Raw genomic sequence first — 22,747 nt, 5'->3', positions numbered from 1 at the left:
GAGTGAGAGGGAGAGAGAGAGAGTGAGATCGAGTGAGATCTGTCCAGACCAGAGAGATCGAGCGAGAGGGAGATGGAGAGAGAGAGGGAGCAAAAGGGAGAGAGAGAGGGATGAACCTAATCGATGAGCTGCTGTTCGCGAACCTGATCGATGACTCCTTGCTGGTTGGTTGATAGAGATGACTCCTCCTCCTCTCCTCCTTTGCTGCTGTTGTTCACGACCTAGGTAGGGCTTGGTTCATTGATTTTTTTGTTTTATTTTACCTTACTTTTGTTATTTTATAGTTTGACCCCCATTATAAGTTTTTAAATTATTTTTTTGCCCCGCCGTATCCTGAAAGTACCCCGACCGTATCCCTGAAGTATCCTCACGTATCCCAAACGTATCCGAAATTCAAATTTTTTTAAAAAAAATAGGATACTTCTTTGCCATATCTAATACGTATCCCGGCGTATCAGGCGCATATCTGTATCCGACATGCGTACGAGGGCCATTTCGGAGTATCCATGCTTCATTGGTGCTATTTCTTTGTAAGATAATGAATGAAAAGAAATGAAATTGAAATTTTAAATGTTAGATTTTCATTAATTAGGGTTTGATAAAACTAATACCTCCTTTCAATTGAGCCAAACAACTAATTGATTTGCTTGAAGATAGTAACCATCAATGAGGTAGAGGCCATGTATATATAATATATTCATGATACAATTTAGGAAACAATATACATAAGGTAAGATTCGTGCAATCAAAATAATTCTTATTTTAATTTTCATATTCAAACATAATATTTTGATTTCTATATTTAACACTCTCCCTCAAGTTGGGCGTGAAGATATTCAACAAATGCAGCTGGTCAATGGAAGACTGGAACAAAGTTGGTCCCATAGATTTCGTGAACATATTTGCCAACTGCTGAGAAGAAGAGACAAAGGATGAACGTACAATGCCAGTCCAAATCTTTTCTTGAATGAAATCTATGTCGGTCTCGATATGCTTGGTACGCTCATGAAGCATAGAATCAGAGGATAACATAATGGCAGATTTATTATCATAAAATAAAGAGAAAGGAACAGTCTCCTCAAAACCCAACTCTGCCAGAATAAAGCGAATCTAAAGAATCTAACATGTCCTCTGTGCTATAGCCCGATACTCAACCTCTGCAGAAGACCTAGAAACTACCGCCTGATTCTTACTTTTCTATGAGATAAGATGATCACCATAGAAAGTACAGAAGCCAGAAGTGGAACGCCGATCAGTCCTAGATCCTGCATAGTTTGCATTGGTCAAATGTCAATCCACGCTCACCGCACCAAGAATGGAATAAATTAAGAAAAAGGATGGACATGATTAAAGGGAGTATGGGAGAGAGAGAGAGGGAGTGGGTGGAGTGCATGTGTATCTGTGGAGTGCATGTGTAGCTGTCGGTTTTTTTTTTTTTTTTTTTTTTTTTTTTTTTTTTTTTTTTTACCCCAAACCCGAGAGAGTGTTATTAGAGAGAGAAGAGAGAGAAGATGTGCTTCAGTGCCCTGATCTTTTAAAAGAAAACCCAATTGATGATTTGGGTAGACTTGCTCTTCAAGAAGATTCGTCACTGCTCGAAGAACTCGAAACTCCCGGCAGCGGAACCATTAGAGCCAGAGGAACCACCTGATTTTCACCATCATCTTCATCTTCAGCACTGTTATTGGTGTGGATACAGTAATCGCAAACAGAGACAGTAGGCCCGAGCTTGGGTCCAGAGGCGGTCCACGGAGTCGGAGACTGGCAAGCGTGGCAGAGGAGAGTTCGGGAGTGTTTGGCTACTAAGAACTTGGCTGCGTGAACTTTGGAATTGCAGTCCCAACAGAGGATGGCTCGATCAGTACGCGATCACGAAGTGTGCAGAGGAAAAGCATAAGAATCTTCCGGCGAACTTCAAGAAATTGTTGTTGTTCCATTTGAAGAAGCTAGTTGCATCTGGTACACTAAGATGGAATTTGTTAGAAACTACGCGGGCTCACGGCAAGGCACCACTGATGGGAAGGTATGTGTAGAAAATAAGCGGAATAGATTGAGGTCCGGCGGACGGCTAAGGTGAGATTGCCGTCCGCCGGTGAAGCGAAAAATACTAGGGGCTAAACTTGCTCTGATACCATGTAAAAATAAATTGATGTATATTATTGATTGATAGATTACAAGATTGATAAATTACAATTCCTATACAATCTATATATAGAAGAAAATGTGGTAGTAGGTGTAGTGGAGGTGATAGTGGGTTAGGTGAAGTGGAGTGTGTGGTGAAGTGGAGGTAGGTGAAGTGGAGTGTGTAGTGGAGTAGGTGAAGGTAAAGATGGGAAATTCTAATATTGATGGATATTATTGATTGATGTATTACAAGATAGATAAATTACAATTCCTATACAATCTATATATAGAAGAAAATGTGGTAGTAGGTGTAGTGGAGGTGATAGTGGGTTAGGTGAAGTGGAGTGTGTGGTGAAGTGGAGGTAGGTGAAGTGGAGTGTGTAGTGGAGTAGGTGAAGGTAAAGATGGGAAATTCTAACAGCCCCCCGCAAACTCAAGGAGGAGAGAAACTAACCAACTTGAGTTTGGAGAGAGTAACAAAACAAGAAAATACATAAAAATAAAAAAGGATAGGAGACACTGTATGGTCGTGTCAGACCGTTGGTGAAGACACTGAATGGTGGTGTCATAACGTTGTAGAGGACACGGTATGGTGGTGTCATAACGCTGTAGAAGACAGTTTATGGGGTCATGTCGGACCGTTGTAGAAGACAGTGTATGGGGTCATGTCGGACCGTTGTAGAAAAACAGTTTATGGGGTCATGTCGGACCGTTTGTAGAAACTAACCGGAATCAATGTCGGGACAGTTTACAGAGTCTTGTCGGACCCATAAAGGAGCTAACCGGAATCAATGTCGGGACAGTTTACAGAGTCTTGTCGGACCCCTGAAAAAGTTGCACCCTCAAAAGGTGTGCCCAAAGTTGTCAAAAAGTGTGCCATCAAAAGGCGTGTCCATTTTATCAAAAGATGTGCCATGAAAAGGCGTGCCAGTGTGTCGGGTGGCAAGAGGCGCGCGATGCGCGTGGCTGCCTCGGCTATTTAACCATGACAGAGCCTGAGGCCGAGGCAGAAGCAAAAAAACTGCGAAATCCTCTGTAAAACTCTTCGTTGTGCTGAGAGAGAGAGGCTGTAACACTGTTGTGCTGAGAGAGAAACTCTGTAATACGCTGTAACACTCTGTTGCCCAGAAAAATGGCCTTGTCCTCGTCTTCCCGTGGACTGCTCACCCTCTTTCCCGACCTCAACGAGTCAACGAGAGAGAGAACTGGTGCGGTGGCACTGGAACCTCAACCAAACACCGCTGGGTATACTCCGTTGAACTTTCCGATGCGGTCTGTGGAGCAAAAAATGGCAGTGCAGTCGGATGTGGAAGCCAATCAGTATACATTGAAGTCATGTGTGGAAACCATGACTGCGGTTACAAACCTATCGAACCGGCTGCAGAGTAGGGCAAATGAGGTGCAACATTTAAACGCCCAACTGGCTCTGCTCCAACGCATGTATAAGGATGCGCGAGCAGAGATAAGTGTGCTGAAGGCGGAAAATAAGGAGCTGAAGCGGAAGGCCACCGTGATGTGGCGATTTGGAGGTCCGCCATATGCTGCAGTGGATGAGCAGGGGGGAGGCAACTTGCTTGGTAGTCTAGGAAGCACGGAGGCAACACTGTCAAGGGCCGCCCAGGATGGAGGCAAAAAGAAGAGACCGGCGGCAGAGTAGAGAAGGGATACGGAAAAAAATCCTTTGGTTGTTGTGATGGTGGTCTTGGCGTTTTTTTTTTTTTTTTTTTTTTTTTTTTTTTTTTTTTTTTTTTTTTTGTAAGTGTGATCGGGGTTGAGCCCGGAGATGAATAAAATAAGGTAAAGTTTGGCATGCCATTTTTTGTTTGTTTTGTTTTGTTTTTTTTTTTTTTTTTTTAATACCCATGTTCTGCGGATGGAAGACTAAAAAAAAAAAATAATAATAATAATAATAAATAAATAAATAAATAAATAAATAAAGTATAAAAGAAAAGAAAATTGAAGAGAAGTGTGTGAATGTGAAAGTAATAAAAATAAATAAAAAAAGAAATGAGAGATTTAAAGTTGTGGGCGGGTGTTGTGGTTGCTTTTCAAAAGATGGAGTAAAAAAAAAAAATTGAGTGGGAAACATGAGTGTGTGAAAAGAATGAAAAAGAAAAAGGATGGGTTGAATTTGTATAAAATAATAATAAAATAAATGAGTGGAGGTGGTGTGTGTAAAACATGAATATATTGGAACCAACCCACGTGGGTGGAGGTGGTGTGTAAAACACTTTATGAAAAGGAAGAGAGAGAGAGACTATGTTGATGAGGAAAATTGGAACCATGAATATATTGATGAGGAAAATTGGAATCAACCCACGTGGGTGGAGGTGGTGTGTAAAACACTTTATGAAAAGATGTGGGTATTGTTTAGTTTATGATGATAAATAAATAAGAAAAGATGTGTGTGCTGGTGTATGCATGACGGAGCAGTGTGCATATCAGTGTGGGTATTGTTTATTTTATTTTATTGTTATTGTTATTTTATTTTATTTTATTTTATTTTATTTATTTTTTTTTTTTTGTCAAAGCTGCCGAGAGATGATAATGTTTTGTGGAAAAAGTAAAGTGATAGAGAGAAAACCAGTCCCATTCCTCACACCTGCTGGCTGCTTGGCCTCTTTCTCATCACAGATGCACACGGGGTTATCACAGAATGAGCGAACATTCCAAGGAGGACCCAGATTAGTTCCTCAAAAATGGGCAGTTAAAGCCTCAGTTAGTGGGTCTCCTCCGGGACTCTACTCGGCCAAGATTTTCGAACTCACACCTCAGAACGTTGACATGGTTCTTGAGGATGTTCGGCCTTACCTCATCTCCGATGGTGGCAACGTCGACGTCGTCTCTGTCGCAGACGGTGTCATCTCTCTCAAACTCCAAGGAGCATGTGGAAGCTGCCCTAGCTCAACAACTACCATGAAAATGGGGATTGAACGAGTACTGAAGGAAAAATTTGGAGATGCAGTCAAGGATATTCGCCAAGTGTATGATGATGACCACACAAGTGAGACAACGGTAGAGGCGGTGAATGGCCATCTTGATATATTGAGACCAGCCATAAAGAACTATGGTGGGAATGTGCAAGTATTATCTGTTGAGGGTGGCCTGCCAAGAGAGTCTTCAGGTGAAGATCATGATGATAGCAAACAGATGCCAGATGGTGATGGCTTCCCAACTTGCCGGCGCAGATCTGGATTTGTCTAAGGCACAAAAATGTGAAAAGAAAGAAGCAGGGTGGTGATGCTGTAAAAGAAAGAATCTGTGAAGAGGGCATTGATCTAGGTAACACACAACACACTTCCAATTTCAAAGGTGAGAGTGATGGTCCATGGCAGCAAGAAATGTGACAGCGGAGTTAAGGTATGTGTAGAGGTCCGGCGGGCGGCCAAGGTGAGGCTGCCGCCCGCCGGTGAAGTAGAATGATTAGGTTCTTAACCTTGCTCTGATACCATATATTGATGGATATTATTGATTGATGTATTACAAGATAGATAAATTACAATTCCTATACAATCTATATATAGAAGAAAATGTGGTAGTAGGTGTAGTGGAGGTGATAGTGGGTTAGGTGAAGTGGAGTGTGTGGTGAAGTGGAGGTAGGTGAAGTGGAGTGTGTAGTGGAGTAGGTGAAGGTAAAGATGGGAAATTCTAACACAAGAGAGCCCAGATTGGAGACCAGCGATAAAGAACAATCCCAAGCCAAGAGTAGTCTTCAAATACCTCAAAATATGATGAACTGTGTCAAGGCGCTCTTTACGAGGTGCATGCATGAACTGATTCACAACACTAACTGCAAATGTCAAGTTAGGTCTAGTGTTGGTCAAACAAATGAGGCGTCCAACAAGACGCTGATACATGCTTGGGTCATCTAGTAACTCACCAGACTCTGATGTGAGTTTGACACTAAGATCCATAAGAGTAGAAGCAGGTTTATACCTTAACATACCAGTATCCTGAAGCAAGTCAATGGTGTACTTTCTTTGAGACAAGGAGATCTCCTCCTTTGAGCAAGCCACTTCAATTCTCAGAAAATATTTGAGACATTCCAAATCCTTAATATCAAAAGTTTGGCCAAAGTCCATCTTTACTTGACTAATGCCGACAGAGTCATCACCTGTGAGAATAATATCATCCACATAAACTAATAAGACTATACACTGACCTCTAGAATTCCGGCAAATGAAACAAATGTGATCGGAGTGGCACTAAACAAAGCCCATAAATATAATAACAGAATTGAAGCGACCAAACCATGCTCGTGGAGATTGTTTTAGACCATACAAGGATTTGCATAACTGGCACACTTTTGCCAAATACTCTCCCTTAGCCCGAAAACCGGGTGGAGGAGCCATGTAAATCATCTCAAGAAGATTTCCATGGAGAAATGCATTCTTGACATCAAGCTGATGAAGAGGCCAAGAATGCGATGCTGTAAGGGAGATAAAGAGACGTACAGAAGTAAGCTTGGTGACAGGAGCAAAAGTGGCATCAAAATCCTTACCAGGAATCTGTGTGAAACTTTTGGCCACCAAGCAGGCTTTTGTAACGGTCAACTGAGCCATCAACAAGGTACTTTATAATGAACACCCATTTACAACCAGCTGTGCTTTCCCTAGGAGGTAAAGGTACAATATCCTAAGTGTGATTCTGTTCTAAGGCCGCCATCTTAGTCTGCATAGCCGCTACCCATTTGGGATTCTAAAAGGCCTCAGACACAGAACGAGGAATGGACTCCGACTCAAGCTTGCCAAGAAAAGAACGGTAAGAAGGGGAAACTCTGTCATAAGAAAGATACTTGAAAATAGGATAATTAGTACTACTCAAATAACTCAAACAATTTGGAAGATGTCGATCCCGATGTGGGTTACGATGGGGAGGTGGAGGAGGAGCTAAAGGAGAAGAGTTACCTGACCCAGAGATCGGAGAGGTGGCAGGGGGGCTAAGTGCACGGGCTACGGAAGTATACTTGCAATGGGGGTGGAGGCGAAGGTTGAGAAGAAGGAAGGGGGCCAACCTCATTCTCAACCTTGTCCAAAATGGTCACAAGGCGAACAGTGGAAGTAACATGAGGAGAAGCCTGCAAAGAAGGGTTAGTATCAAAGAAAGGAAGATCCTCACAAAACGTAATATCCAAAGTGTGCTGAAAGTGATGAGACACAGGGTTATAACACCTATACCCTTTGGACATGGAAGAGTACCCTAAGAAGATGCAACGAATATATTTGTCATCTAACTTTGTGCGAGTGGGACTCCGATTTTGAACAAAACAGGTACACTCAAAGACTTACGGTAAGAGTAGAAACAGAGTAGTGATGTGCATAAAGGTATGAAACGGAGTGAGCCCATGCAACACACGACTAAGAGTCCGAGGTAAACAGCAACAAGGACAGCCATATGACAATAAGACTTGGGAACACCCATACCCCGAAGAAGACACCGGACAACAGACATAATATAATGGTTTTTGCATTCAGTGACACTATTTTGTTCAAGGGTCCGAGGACAAGTAAGTTGTTGAAGAATACCGATTTGATTAAGATAGGAACAAAATGCATTAGAAATATATTCCCCACCATTATCAGAACGGATAATCCTACTAATTGTATGAAACTGAGTTTTAAACATCTGTAAAAATTGGACAAAAATGGGAAAGACGTCAAACTTACGACGAAGTAGATAAACCCAAGTGTACCTAGTGTGATCATCAATAAAAGTCACATAATATCTATGACTAAAAAAAGCAATGATAGGAGAAGGGCCCCAAACATCAGAATGTATAAGATTAAAAACACTAGGAGCACGAGTCATATGAGGGATATAGTGCTTAGACAACTCATAAACCACACAATGAAACTTCAAATCTTTGCAAGCTTTATTAAATGGAAGAAAAAGTTGACATAAATACTGAAAATTAACACGACCCATACGAGCGTGCCATAATTCTGAAGTCCGAATATTAAAAACACAAGACATGGAATTAGGCAAAACAGAGGCCTAAAAACTAGCTAAGGAAGAAGAGGAAGGCTCGTCTGATGGATCTCCAAAGTAGTATAGCCCATCACGCTCATAGCCCTTGCCAACATCCTCTTCGAACTTACGTCTTGTAAAAGGCAAGAAGAGGGTAAGAAGATGATAGCATAATTAAATTATTTGGCAAGACGACTAACGAATAAGAAATTATATGCAAAATTTGGAGCATGTAAAACAGATGATAAGGTAATGGTAGGGGATAAAGACACTACACCCTTATGACGAATAAAGGAAAGCAGCAGAAGTACATATTGCAAGGGTGGTAGCAGTGGTAGATGATGGGCCAGGAGAACTGGCAGTAAGAGATCCAAGTTGAGCCTAGAACTGACCAATTTGAGTCTGTAACTCCTGTAAATTAGGGAGATGAGGAGACCCAAGAGTAGGAATAGGGGAATCCACTAGAGCCGCAGTATGAGGGGTACTAGCACCATGAGGGCGAGAGGAACATTGTCTCAGCTCAGGATGAAGTTTGAAGCAACGAGCCTTAACATGACTAGAAACGCCACAATGATGACAAGTAACTGGACCAGTAGAACCTCGAGAACCAGACTTTGCAACAAGTGCCATCCGATTAGATGAAATTGGAGACAGGGGAGAAGGATTCGGCTGAACCAGATACGTACGACGCTCATCACTATTAATGGTGGCAAAGGCCTCATAGAGAGAGGGTGCAGGTGATGTGTTTAAACTATGAGTTCGAAGGGATTCAAACTTAGAGTTTAAACCCATTAGAAACTAGTAAGTATGCTGGCGAGCAAGATGTTTGGACACAAGAGAGGCAACATCTGCTGATAACTTAGTCAAGGGCTCATATTGAGCCAATTCTTTCCAACAAGTCTAAAGGTATCCAAAGAATTTTGACACAAAAAGACCCAAGGCAGACTGGGAAGTACGAGCAATATCTTGATAGAGCTCAAAGATGTGAGCATCGTTATGAGCATAAGCATACATTTGTGACAAGACATGCCATAGACTGGAAACTGTGTCGCAATAGAGAAACATGTAATAAATACGATCTTCTACGGAGTTGAACATCCATCCCAATATAGTACAGTTATTAATATCCCACTGTGCAAAGGTAGGATGTGGAAGATAAAAGCCAATGAGCTTTTCCCTTACCCCCTAAATAGAGTTTAAGGGGGCAGTTCCATATGGCAAAATTTTTTCCATTCAACACCACTCCTAATACGATGAACAAGAGTGTGATGAGAAAGAGAAAAATCAAAATTAATTGGGACATGCTTAGAGGGGCTGAAAAACACATAAAGATAGCAATACAGTCTAAGAAAAAATAAGAAGCCGAAAAAAACTCAACGGCTTATCCAAATAGATGCTACTGAATAAACCCCGTAGCCCAAAAGAATAAAAGGACAGACAAAGGGGCTTAATATATCAGTCCAATCACCCCAAGAAGGGGAAAAAAACAGCCACGAACCACCTAAAGAGGCAGCCGAAGCACGCAAGACCAGAACCAAGTTTGGTCGGCAGCAACCAGAGCCTAGGTAGGGATAAAAAAGGCCTGCCGAGGTGAAGACAAGGAAGGAGAGGGGTTGCAGAGGCTGGGTTGAGATTGGGCTGAGGCTATCGGAGGGAGAAAAGGGCTGTCGGAGGCTAAGTGAAGGCTGAAAAAAGGCTAGGCTGAGGCTATCGGGGGGAAAAAAAGAGCTGGAAAGGGATATCGGAGGCTAGAAAGAAGGCAGTCGGTGATGATGGGTGGTTGAGAGAGAGATGGCTAGGGAGGCTCTAATACCAAAAAGAATGGAAAGAATTATTTGGCTTACCCATCAATGAGGTAGAGGTCATGTATATATAATATATTCATGATACAATTTAGGAAACAATATATACAAGGTAAGATTCCTATAATCAAAATAATTCCTATTCTAATTCTCATATTCAAACATAATACTTTGATTTCTATATTCAATAGTATGAAATTCTGTTGGAAACCAAAAGAATGTAAATTACAATTTTTTTATTTGCTTTTACTCCCTCAAGTCAGAGAAGACAACATACCTCGCCCCTCTCCTTCCATAGGCAATCTCCAAGATGAGTGATCACAAACTCATTATCTTTCGTTCTGTTTACAGTTATGATGGCTAAATTCTTCTCCCATTCATCAAGCATATAAATAGCTCCAATCTGTAGTCCATGCAAAACTATATAAACCAATAAATAACTGATAGAAAAATAAATAAATAACCATGCAGGCAGAGATTGTGCCCAGGAAATCTACGGCTATGTACAGCGTCGCATGAAGTAAGATATCATAAGCTTAATGATCATCTAGTACTTCAATTATATATATTTTCTCTGAAATTTTCATACAGAGTTCACAAACACCTAAGAGAAGACCTTGAACTTGAGTTGCTAAACTTATATCACCACTTGACCTTCTCTAGTGGTGGAATTTAAGTGAAATTTGGTTGAAAATTGAATAAGTCAATCTGTATAAGGTTAAAAATTTCATGCGTGTATCATGAAAGCAGAAACCCTTGATTTAGCATGCAGTTAGACGTTAACAAATGGTTTCCTTGTGTTAATAAACGAGTGTGAAACTCTTCTTTTGTTAAGTATGGATCTCAAGCAAGTCTTGTGTAAAGTTATGTACTTGAAAAAAAATAAAAAATAAAAATGGAAGTCATTTACTTATCTATCCCCTTTTTTCTTCTCTCTTTGATCTCCTTCGGATTATTATAAGTTTCTTCCACGGAACCTTCACAGGCATTTCAATTAAACCACAAGAAGAGGCAAAAGACCTATTGGGAAACATTTGGAAATTATGCTGCCTCAGTATTACTATCAACTTGATAACCCATTCCCACAGAACATGTATCACTTCATGATTATACAAAGTTACGGCTAATAATCAGTCATATGGATGGATCGTTGCATTAGGAGTCAGTGGCTGAGAAAGACACTGCTTTTGCAGCTATGAATTGAAGCCAAGTAGTTGAGATGTATAAGCCTTTTCCTAGTAGAGTTGAACTAAAAATGACAAACAAAAAATTATCCAGAAAACAAGTCTCTTTCCAGGAACAGTTTCAAGCTAATATATCACCTCAGAAGAATGTTGAGAGGCATTTACAGCACCAGGCAGACTACTAGTGCTCGTCGTATTGGAAAATACATCTGCAGGTTGCCCTGCAATTAGAAGGCATAATGTCCGCAAAGGTGATCCCACAATTAGCTGGTGAAGTGCCATTTGTTTCACAGTATCACCATAAAACTGCATAATTAAAATAGAAACAAGAAAATGTTAGCCTCAAATACAAATAAGCTGTGACATCCTTCTCCACAAATGGACTAGCTTGATAAATTAGGGACCAAGTCATTCCAATTAGGCAAGGAGAACACTGAATGGACTGGAAATTAAAAGAAAAGAAACCTGGTCACCGAGTTGAGCTGCAAGAACAAGGGCTGGCCCCCACAATTGACCTTCTTGTGCACAATGTAAAGCCTCTTTTACACTACCAGAAACCAGAAGCTTCTGGACCTCAAAAGCAGTAGCCTAAAGCACCAATACTATTAAATGAGGAAAAACCAAGTTCTGTGACAAATGTTTGGAAAAACCAAGCAGAAGAAGCATCTCTACCTGAATCTCTCCTTCAGAGGGCAGGTTCTGTAAGCAGTCTCTAAAAGCACCATATTCACCAACATTTCTCTTGGCAGATGCAAAGAGCTTAGCTACAGCTGATTCTGGACAATCACTTTCCTAGTCAAATTAAGAAATCAAGAAGAAGACCAAATCTCACTAATCAAAATCATAAGAGATCTTTCAACTTACAATGCGTAACAGTAATAAAACACAAAATCTACATCATATTTTTTCATATCAGGGATGGCCAAAGAAATTAAAAATAAAAACATTACCAAATTAATGAGTTTTCAAGCCAATCCAAAAAGAATGACCAGGCTACATCAAGATAAGTTGTGAATTGTTAAAATCACATCACCTACTTCACCCACTAAACCTAACCCACTACACCACTACCACCTCACCTACTCCACTAAACCTAACCCACTACACCACTACCACCTCCACTTCACCTACTCCACCTACCACCTCCACTTTACCTACTCCATCTACCACCTACTACCACCTACTCTTCTATATATAGGAATCATTGTAACATTCAATATATCAAAAATTAATAATACAATCAATATCTATACAATTCTCTATTTCTCTTTACATTATATTTCTACATGGTATCAGAGCCATAAGATTTAGGCCTATATTCCTTTCTTTCCGGCGGGCAGCCGGCTGGCAACCATGCCTTCGCTGCCCGCTGGAGTTTTTCAACACCTCGCTGAAGCAAACCCATTTGTTAATTTCAGTCTTCAATGGCTGATTCATCTTCAACTCCTCTTTTTCTAAACAATATTTTTTGTACCACCTCCCTCAAAAGAATGGTTACTTCACTTTTCCACCACCTCCCTCATCCGCTGTTGCTGTTGTCTGGTGTGGGAACTAATGCCATTGGATACGACCTCTCTCCCGAGTCTTCATTTGCCCGTTACATGTGTGGTCAAGGATTTGACACATGGGTCCTTGAGGTTAGAGATGCTGGGTTGAGCATGCAGGGATCAGATTCGAAAGAAATTGAGAAGTCTGCCCATACAATATCTGATATGATGGAAGCTACTGCTGTGACTGCAACTGATGGAGTTTTTCCTGCAGAACAGCAGTCAACCAATATCTCCAGTGCAAAGGCAGACTCTGATATCTCTGTTGTCAAAGGGGACCCAACAGGGATGGCAACTGTATGGGATGAATCAAGACTAGTGACAGAGTTGACAGAAACTTTTATGCGTCTGTCGGAAAGACTCTCTGGCTTTCTCAGTGAAGGCCAATCAAAAATTATGTATGCAAAACTTTTCGATCAAATATCAAGACTCTTGGAGGACTTTTTTCTATATGAACGCTTTAACGAGATAAGAGGAAAACTTCCAAGTTTGTTAGAAGCAAGGCAAACTTCTGCTGTGGCTAGCCAAATCAGGGATCTGAGTCAAAAGCTTGTAAATATTATTGAAGAAAGTCAGCGTTCTGTTTCACCTCAGTTGTTTAATCTACAAGAGCGGTTTTTCACAACAATTGAAGATTTCCAGAAGCAACTTGACTTAATGGTCCAGTATGATTGGGACTTTGATCACTACCTGGAAGAGGACATTCCTGCCGCGCTGGAATATATAAGGGCAACCAAACCGAAGGATGGTAAATTGCTTGCAATTGGACACTCCAAGATACCCATTTTATTATTATTATTATTATTATTACTCCGGGTTACCTCCCTCTCCTCAACTATCTTTTATTTTCTATATATATCTATCTATATGTCCATTCCAACCACTTCTGATTTTTCCAAATTTTCTTTTATTTTTATTCCACAAAAAAAAAAAAAAAAAAAAAAAAAAAAAAAAACACAACAACCCACACAAACACCCATCCACAGGCGGGATTTTTTCCTTATCCCTTCTCTACTCTGCTGCCGGTCTCTTCTTCTTGCCTCCGTCCTGGGCGGCCCTTGCCGGTGTTGCCTCCGTGTTTCCCACTCCACTGGGCATGATCACTACACCCTGCTCCTCCACTGCAGCATATGGCGGACCTCCAAAACGGAACATCACGGTGGCCTTCCGCTTCAGCTCCTTGTTCTCCGCCTTTAGCACACTTATCTCTGCTCGCGCATCCTTATACATGCGTTGGAGCAGAGCCAGTTGGGCGTTTAACTGCTGCACCTCATTTGTCCTACTCTGCAGCCGGTGCGACAGGTTTGTGACCGCAGTCATGGTTTCCACACATGACTTCAGAGTATACTGATTGGCCTCAATATCAGTTTGCACTGCCATTTTTTGCTCCACCGACCGCATCGGAAAGTTCAACGGAGCAAAACCAGAGGTGTTTGGTTGAGGTTCACGGGCCACCGCACCTGTTATCTCTCCTGTTGACTCGTTGAGGTCGGGAAAGAGAGTGAGCAGACCACGGGAAGATAAGGCCATGTTCTGGGTAGCTGAACGGGAAGAAGAGGCCATGTTTTTTGGGTTGCTGAGTGTTTCCGAGAAGGGTTGGATACAGAGTATTTACAGATTGTTTCAGAATGACAAGTTCAGAGGTTTCAGTCTGGTTTGGTTTCCTCCGCCTCCGCATTGGTTTATATTGACACTGACGACGCGGCCGACACGCCGCTCTGTCGCTCACGTGCCTCGCCGCGTCTCCGGCTCACCTTTTGATGGCTCGACGCTTTCTGTCGGGCACGACTTTTGATGAAGTGGGCGCGCCTTTTGAGGGCGCAACTTTTGATAGCACGCCTTTTTATGGATTGGGCACGCATTTTGATGGCACGCCTTTTTATGGATTGGGCACGCATTTTGATGGCACGTCTTTTTATGGATTGGGCACGCCTTTTGATGGCACGCCTTTTGAAAGATTGGGCACACCTTTTGAGGGTGCGACTTTTTAAGGGTCCGACAAGACTCTGTAAACTGTCCCGACACTGATTCCGGTTAGCTCCTTCAGGGGTCCGACAAGACTCTGTAAACTGTCCCGACATTGATTCCGGTTAGCTCCTTCAAGGGTCCGACAAGACTCTGTAAACTGTCCCGACATTGATTCCGGTTAGTTTCTACAAGGGTCCAGCAAGACTCCGTAAACTGTCACAATAACTGTCACAACAGTGTCTGTTACAACGGTCCGACATGACCCCATAAACTGTCTTCTACATCGGTCTGACACGACCACACAGTGTCTGCTACAACGGTCCGACATGACCCCATAAACTGTCTTCTACATCGATCTGACACCGCCATCCAGTGTCCTCTACACCGTTATGACACCACCATACAGTGTCCTCTACATGGTTATGACACCCCCATACAGTGTCCTTGTTAAATTTGATGTATGGAAAAATAGAGAGAATGAAATATGTATTGATGATTGATATTATTGATTGATGTGTTTTCTGTCTATTACAAATGGTTCCTAATATAGATGTAGGTGTAGTGGATGGTGTGTAGTGGATGGTGATAGTGGTGTAGTGGGTTAGGTTTAGTGGAGTAGGTGAGGTGGTAGTGGTGTAGTGGGTTAGGTTTAGTGGAGTAGGTGAGGTGGTAGTGGTGGTAGGTGATGGTAAATTCTAACAGCCCCCGCAAACTCAAGGAGGATAGAAACTAACCAACTTGAGTTTGAAGAGAGGAACAAAACAAGAAAATACATAAAAAGGATAGGAGACACTGTATGGTCGTGTCAGACCGTTGGTGAAGACACTGTATGGTGGTGTCAGACCGATGTAGAAGACAGTTTATGGGGTCATGTCGGACCGTTGTAGCAGACAATGTTGTGACAGTTGTTGTGACAGTTTACGGAGTCTTGCTGGACCCTTGTAGAAACTAACCGGAATCAATGTCAGGACAGTTTACAGAGTCTTGTCGGACCCTTGTAGAAACTAACCGGAATCTATGTCGGGACAGTTTACAGAGTCTTGTCGGACCCATAAAGGAGCTAACCGGAATCAATGTCGGGACAGTTTACAGAGTCTTGTCGGACCCATAAGGGAGCTAACCGGAATCAATGTCGGGACAGTTTACAGAGTCTTGTCGGACCCATAAAGGAGCTAACCGGAATCAATGTCGGGACAGTTTACAGAGTCTTGTCGGACCCTTGTAAAGTCGCACCCTCAAAAGGTGTGCCCAATTTTTCAAAAGGCGTGCCATCAAAAGGCGTGCCCATTTCATCAAAAGGCGTGCCAGATATGATGGCGAGGCACGTGAGTGCCTTGGCTGGCGCGCCCGTTTGTCGTCTGGCGTGGCGCGCGATACGCGTGGATCGACCCTGGCTATTTAAACCAAGGTTGAGGTGGAGGCTGTGCATACCAGTCTGAAACCTCTGAAACCAACCCTTCTCGAAAAAAAACTCTGCCTCTCCGGAGAGAGAAACTGTGGAACACTTTGGAGCCCAGAAAATGGCTTCGTCTTCCCGCGGTCTGCTCACCCTCTTTCCCGACCTCAACGAGTCAACAAGAGAGAGAACTGGTGCGGTGGCACTGGAACCTCAACCAAGTGCCCCGGAGTTTGCTCCGTTGAACTTTCCGATGCGGTCTGTGGAGCAAAGAATGGCAGTGCAGTCGGATGTGGAAGCCAATCAGTATACATTAAAGTCATGTGTGGAAACCATGACTGCGGTTACAAACTTGTCGAACCGGCTGCAGAGTAGGGCAAATGAGGTGCAGCAGTTAAACGCCCAACTGGCTCTGCTCCAACGCATATATAAGGATGCGCGAGCAGAGATAAGTGTGCTTAAGGCGGAAAATAAGGAGCTGAAGCGGAAGGCCACCGTGATGTTCCGATTTGGAGGGCCGCCATATGCTGCAGTGGAGGAGCAGGGAGTAGTGATCATGCCCAGTGGAGTGGGAAATACGGAAGCAACACCGGCAAGGGCCGCCCAGGACGGAGGCAAGAAGAAAAGACCGGTGGAATAGGCGAAGAAGTGAGGTCGGTTGGTGGCCGGCTGCACAAAAGAAAACAAATTGTTTTTTTTTTTTTTTTTTTTTTTGGTTGTTGTTTGTTTGTTTGTTTTTGATGTAAAATGGTGATCGGGGTGAGCCCCTGATATGAATAAAATATGAGTGTTGGGCAAATTTGTAAATTGTTTGTTTGTTTTTTTTTTTTTTTTTTTGTATGTTTTATTTGACGTGTGCCCCTCTTTACAAAACAAAAACAATAAAATAAAAGAAAATAATAAAAAAGGAGATATATATATATATATATATATATGGGGTAGGGGAAAAGATGGGTTTTAAAAAATAGTGGGTATGGGAAAGATGTGGTGGAAGTGATGATTATGTTTGTTGTTTTTTTTTTTTTTTTTTTTTTTTTTTTTTTAAATTTTGTTCTGTCAGTGAGCACATGGATTTGGAAGAATGGGTGGATAATAAAAAAGAAAAAGAAGGGAGCATGGTGGGTATAGGAGAGTGGAAGAGAGAGAAGAGGGTCAAGTCCCTCTTGTGGCTTTATTTATTTTTGTATATCCATCTTTGCAGATCACCACTTTACCACTTGTTCATCCCTCCTGTCTTCATCTTATCCAGCAATCTTGATAACCCCGGAGAACCAAGAGGCCCACAGCCGGAGCATCAATCGGGCTTCTCCTTCTCATTATCAACTTTTCTCTCTCTAGGAAAGCAACTCGAACTTCACCAGAAACTGCAGCATCGGCCTTGGCAGAGTCGGTGGTGCTGCGACAGAGATTGGAGGCGGTGGAGGAGAGCTTCGCGGTGGTGCTCTTGTTGATTGCAACGAGTGCTGAGAGGGAGATGAGGTCGTGTGTGGTGTCTTTTTTTTTTTTTTTGGATTTCGCTGGGTAGATAGCTTGCCGGAGGTGAGCTCGGCCTGCAATGGCTTATGGAGGTTGAAGGTTCTAATAATGGCTCTATAACTTTGGGAGATACACACACAAGAAACTCCTCTCTTTGACTCTCTATGCATTAACTCTCTCTCTCTGAACTTGATCTCTCTAGCTGGGTCTCTACACACATGGCATATGCATATACATGCACACTCAGGCACACACACACCGCCACCAATTTCACCACTCGTACACACATCCACACCATTGACACACACACACTCAACACGCCACTGATACACAGAACCACAACGCATACATGCACTTGAGGTCCGGCGGGCGGCTAAGGTGAGGTTGCCGCCCGCCGGGAAAGCGAAAATATTAGGTTTTAAACCCGCTCTGATACCATGTTAAATTTGATGTATGGAAAAATAGAGAGAATGAAATATGTATTGATGATTGATATTATTGATTGATGTGTTTTCTGTCTATTACAAATGGTTCCTAATATAGATGTAGGTGTAGTGGATGGTGTGTAGTGGATGGTGTTATGACACCACCATCCAGTGTCTTCACCAATGGTCTGACACGACCATACAGTGTCTCTTATCCTTTTTTATTTTTATGTATTTTCTTGTTTTGTTACTCTCTCCAAACTCAAGTTGGTTAGTTCCTATCCCCCTTGAGTTTGCGGGGGGCTGTTAAAATCACATCACCTACTTCACCCACTAAACCTAACCCACTACACCACTACCACCTCACCTACTCCACTAAACCTAACCCACTACACCACTACCACCTCCACTTCACCTACTCCACCTCTCCAATAAATACACAATAAAGCCAAGTAGCCAACTCTTTATATTTTTAGGATGGACTATAAGAGCATTACAACTACATTAAGGCAGGAGGGTAAGGCAAAGTTGATATACAATCATAAAAAAGGTTAGGCTCTCCGCCCATCCTTGGTGAGCCGGGAAAAAGTTTTTATGAACCAAATATCAATGCAGAATTTTTCTTTGTGTGTGTGTGTAGGTACATATACATGTTAGAATTTACCATAAACCTACCACCACTACCACCTCACCTACTCCACTAAACCTAATCCACTACACCACTACCACCTCCACTTCACCTACTCTCCAACCACTACCACCTCCACTTCACCTACTCTCCACCTACTCCCAAACACACTCCTATATAATAGAAATCCTTGTAATTGTAATATACACAACACATCAAAATCAATCAATAATAAGATCATCAGATACATTTATTCTCTCTGTATTTTTCTCTTTATACATTGATTTTTAACATGGTATCAGAGCAAGGTTAACAACTTAGTACTTCCGCTTCACCGGCGGGCGGCAGCCTCGCCTTGGCCGCCCGCTGGACCTCTACACATACCTTCTTTATACCTTCGTTGGCATCATCCCTTCCGACCCTCTGCATCTTCTTCTTACATTCCTCTTGCTTGTCTCCCTTGGAGTCTCCGACTTCCTCTGTTTCTCAACCGCTCAGGAACTTCTTCCAGTCACTGTGATTAGTTCATCAAGCTGTGCTCAAGTGCTTTTTTACAGAGCTATCATGAGCCTTGGTGGCCCTTCCGTGGGTTCTGGTGAGAGAAGTGCTAGAAGGGCATTTGAGTTTGGGAGGACCCATGTGGTCAGGCCCAAAGGCAGACACCAGGCCACTATAGTCTGTTTGCACGGCCTCGGCGATAATGGTGCCAGCTGGTCCCAACTCCTGGAGACGCTCCCTCTTCCAAATATTAAATGGATTTGCCCAACTGCTCCTTCTCAACCAATATCTTTGTTTGGTGGTTTTCCTTCTACTGCTTGGTTTGACGTACACGACCTTTCGGAAAATGCTCACGATGATTTAGAGGGTTTGGATGCAACAGCAGCACATGTTGCAAGTCTGTTATCCACAGAGCCCACTGACATTAAGCTTGCAGTTGGAGGTTTTAGTATGGGTGCAGCAACAGCCCTCTATTCTGCAACTTGCTTTGCTCTTGGGAAGTATGAGAATGGCAGCCCATACCCAGCCAATTTAAGTGCCGCTGTTGGACTAAGTGGCTGGCTTCCATGTGCAAAGAACTTGAGTAGTGGGATAGAAGGGAAAGATAAAGCTCTTCCAGTAACCCAGTTCCCTCGTTCACTACACCCACATTCTTGTTTTTTTTAATCAACCCACTATCTCTCTCCCTTTGCGCAGTGATTGATTTTTTTTTTCTCTTCTTTTTTTTTTTTTTTTTTAAAAAAAAAAAAAAAAACAAACATCATCATCTCCTAGCCTGGCAGCCGTATCATCCATCCTCTTTTTTATTTTATTTTTTAACCCACTCCTGCACCCACTCAATCTCCCTCTCTCTCCTCTTTTCTCCCTTTACTTTTTCCCACTCATACTTTTTTGGTTCCATTTTTCCACCCACGCATGTTTCCCACTATATGCTTTCTCCATTCATATTTTCTTTTTATTATTCTTATTATTAAAAAAAAAAAAAAAAAAAGAAGAAAAAAAAGGAAGAAGACGAACTGCAAACTCATTTTATTCATATCGGGCCTCACCCCGATCACCATTTTACACCAAAAAAAAAAAAAAAAAAACCCACAAACAAACCAACCACACCCACAGTGGGATTTTTCTTTTCCCTTCTCTATTCTACTGCAGGTCTCTTCTTCTTACTTTTATCTTGGGTGTCCCGTGCCAGTCCGGTCTCCGTGTTTCCTAGACTACCAAGCAAGTTGCCTCCCCCCTGCTCCTCCACTGCAGCATATGGTGGCGGACCTCCAAATCGCCACATCACGGTGGCCTTCCGCTTCAGCTCCTTATTTTCTGCTTTCAGCACACTTATCTCTGCTCGCGCATCCTTATACATGCGTTGGAGCAGAGCCAGCTGGGCGGTTAACTGCTGCACCTCATTTGTCCTACTCTGCAGCCGGTTCGACAAGTTTGTGACCGCCGTCATGCTTTCCACACATACCTTCAAAGTATACTGATTGGCTTCCACATCTGACTGCACTGCCATTCTTTGCTCCACAGACCGCATCGGAAAGTTCAACGGAGCAAACTCCGGGGCGCTTGGTTGAGTTTCCAGTGCCACCGCACCAGTTCTCTCTCTTGTTGACTCGTTGAGGTCGGGAAAGAGGGTGAGCAGCCCGCGGGAAGACGATGCAGCCATTTTCTAGGCAACAGAGTGTTACACAGTATCTCTCTCAGCAATCTCTCTCAGAAAACAGAGTGTTACAGAATCTCTCTCAGAATATCTCTCGCAGGTTTTTTGCCTCAGCCTCAGCCTCCGTCTTATAGCCGAGGCAGCCACGCGCATCGCGCGCCTCTTACCGACAGACGACAAACGGGCGCGCAAGCCAAGGCGCCCACATGCCTCGCCATCATCATGTCCGGCACACCTTTTTATGGATTGGGCACGCCTTTTGATGGCACGCCTTTTTGAAAAATTGGGCACACCTTTTGAGGGTGCATTTTTTAAGGGTCCGACAAGACTCTGTAAACTGTCCCGACATTAATTTCGGTTAGTTCCTTTATGGGTCCGACAAGACTCTGTAAACTGTCCCGACATTGATTCCGGTTAGCTCCTTCATGGGTCCGACAAGACTCTGTAAACTGTCCCGACATTGATTCCGGTTAGTTTCTACAAGGGTCCGACAAGACTCTGTAAACTGTCCCGACATTGATTCCGGTTAGTTTCTACAAGGGTCCAGCAAGACTCCGTAAACTGTCACAACAACTGTCACAGCATTGTCTGCTACAACGGTCCGACATGACCCCATAAACTGTCTTCTACATCGGTCTGACACCGCCATCCAGTGTCCTCTACACCGTTATGACACCACCATACAGTGTCCTCTACAACGTTATGACACCCCCATACAGTGTCCTCTACAACATTATGACACCACCATCCAGTGTCTTCACCAATGGTCTGACACGACCATACAGTGTCACCTATCCTCTTTTATTTTTATGTATTTTCTTGTTTTGTTACTCTCTCCAAACTCAAGTTGGTTAGTTCCTATCCCCCTTGAGTTTGCGGGGGGCTGTTAGAATTTACCATAAACCTACCACCACTACCACCTCACCTACTCCACTAAACCTAATCCACTACACCACTACCACCTCCACTTCACCTACTCTCCAACCACTACCACCTCCACTTCACCTACTCTCCACCTACTCCCAAACACACCCCTATATAATAGAAATCCTTGTAATTGTAATATACACAACACATCAAAATCAATCAATAATAAGATCATCAGATACATTTATTCTCTCTGTATTTTTCTCTTTATACATTGATTTTTAACAATACATATATATATCATATATATAATGTATAAGTAATAATAATTCTGTGTGTTGCAATTGACTAGGCATTTTATAATGGCAAACCAAACCAAACTAAGCCTTGTGTCCCAATCAAGTAGGGTCGGCTACATGAATAATTATCCATTATTCTACTTTGTCAAGAGCAATATGCTCAATTTTAATTAATTAAATTCACATTCTTTTTTACTATAGCATCTCGTTTTAGTTTAGGTCTTCCCCTCCTCCCTACATTTCCATTTATGGATATTGTATCTGTACAAATTATATGAAGATGTTGAGAACCAATAAGAAGAGAAATGTGCTTTTTCTCTCCCTTAAGAAGCAATATTGGTGCTCAAGCCCCAATGTTACTACTCTATAAAATCACAAGCAAGATACAATGAACATAATAGGGAAACAAAAAACAAAAAGGTAGACCAGGTATACGAAATTTACCTTCAATGCTTGGTCAGTGCCAAAGGGAGATCGAAGTTTTCCGTAATACTGACATGCAATCTTCAGCAAAGAGAAGAGCAACCTTAGAAGTTCACCTTTTCTGTAGTCCATGTCAGGAGATTCACAGTTAGAAATCTTCTCATCAATCCATTTATTCACCTCTTTACTTCCAACATTCCCACCAACCAATGGGCCGGGAAATGATTGCTGACACAATGTATAGAAATAACTACAAGCTCCTGATCCAATGCTTGAAGCATCAGTTTTGTCCATCACAATATCCATCAAGTTGAGAATATTAATGACACCTCCAGCTGAGTCCTGCACATGAAATAAACATTAAAATTGAAACCTTTAAAAACAACAATGAAAAGACAAGTATGCTTAGATATTAACAAAACACCACAATTAAATAAAACAATGAAAAAAAAAACATATTTTAGGAATTTGACTTTATCGAGTAGG

General features: G+C 42.3%; 3 protein-coding genes and 1 non-coding gene across 6 annotated transcripts in view; 3 read left to right on the top strand and 1 right to left on the bottom strand.

The window, feature by feature from the left end:
• Nucleotides 1-22,747, bottom strand: part of LOC114276464 (protein transport protein SEC16B homolog) — a 34,204-nt gene that overhangs the window by 9,301 nt on the left and 2,156 nt on the right. For all 3 annotated transcript variants that reach the window (XM_082916559.1, XM_028218252.2, XM_028218251.2), the window contains 5 exons: nucleotides 22,283-22,603; nucleotides 11,750-11,869; nucleotides 11,543-11,665; nucleotides 11,216-11,383; nucleotides 10,171-10,296 (listed from right to left, as the gene is read on the bottom strand). In XM_082916559.1, coding sequence (XP_082772685.1) covers nucleotides 10,171-10,296; nucleotides 11,216-11,383; nucleotides 11,543-11,665; nucleotides 11,750-11,869; nucleotides 22,283-22,603 — 858 coding nt within the window. The remainder of the gene's footprint in view (nucleotides 1-10,170; nucleotides 10,297-11,215; nucleotides 11,384-11,542; nucleotides 11,666-11,749; nucleotides 11,870-22,282; nucleotides 22,604-22,747) is intronic.
• Nucleotides 1,429-5,338, top strand: LOC114282572 (uncharacterized). The gene is made up of 2 exons (XR_014362283.1): nucleotides 1,429-4,339; nucleotides 4,455-5,338. It is a non-coding gene; the product is annotated as an uncharacterized LOC114282572 (transcript).
• On the top strand, nucleotides 12,098-15,018 carry LOC145820540 (uncharacterized). Its single transcript, XM_082916560.1, has one exon. The coding sequence runs from the start codon at nucleotides 12,502-12,504 to the stop codon at nucleotides 13,819-13,821; it is 1,320 nt and encodes a 439-aa protein (XP_082772686.1). The 5' UTR covers nucleotides 12,098-12,501; the 3' UTR covers nucleotides 13,822-15,018.
• Nucleotides 18,939-20,098, top strand: LOC145820541 (uncharacterized). Its single transcript, XM_082916561.1, has one exon. The coding sequence runs from the start codon at nucleotides 19,082-19,084 to the stop codon at nucleotides 19,679-19,681; it is 600 nt and encodes a 199-aa protein (XP_082772687.1). The 5' UTR covers nucleotides 18,939-19,081; the 3' UTR covers nucleotides 19,682-20,098.

The sequence above is a fragment of the Camellia sinensis genome, chromosome 2 (assembly GCF_055761805.1).
Source record: "Camellia sinensis isolate YWXY chromosome 2, ASM5576180v1, whole genome shotgun sequence".
Classification (NCBI taxonomy): Eukaryota; Viridiplantae; Streptophyta; class Magnoliopsida; order Ericales; family Theaceae; genus Camellia; species Camellia sinensis.
Note: the sequence above shows the minus strand (reverse complement) of the source record. Positions and strands in the feature narration are given on the sequence as shown.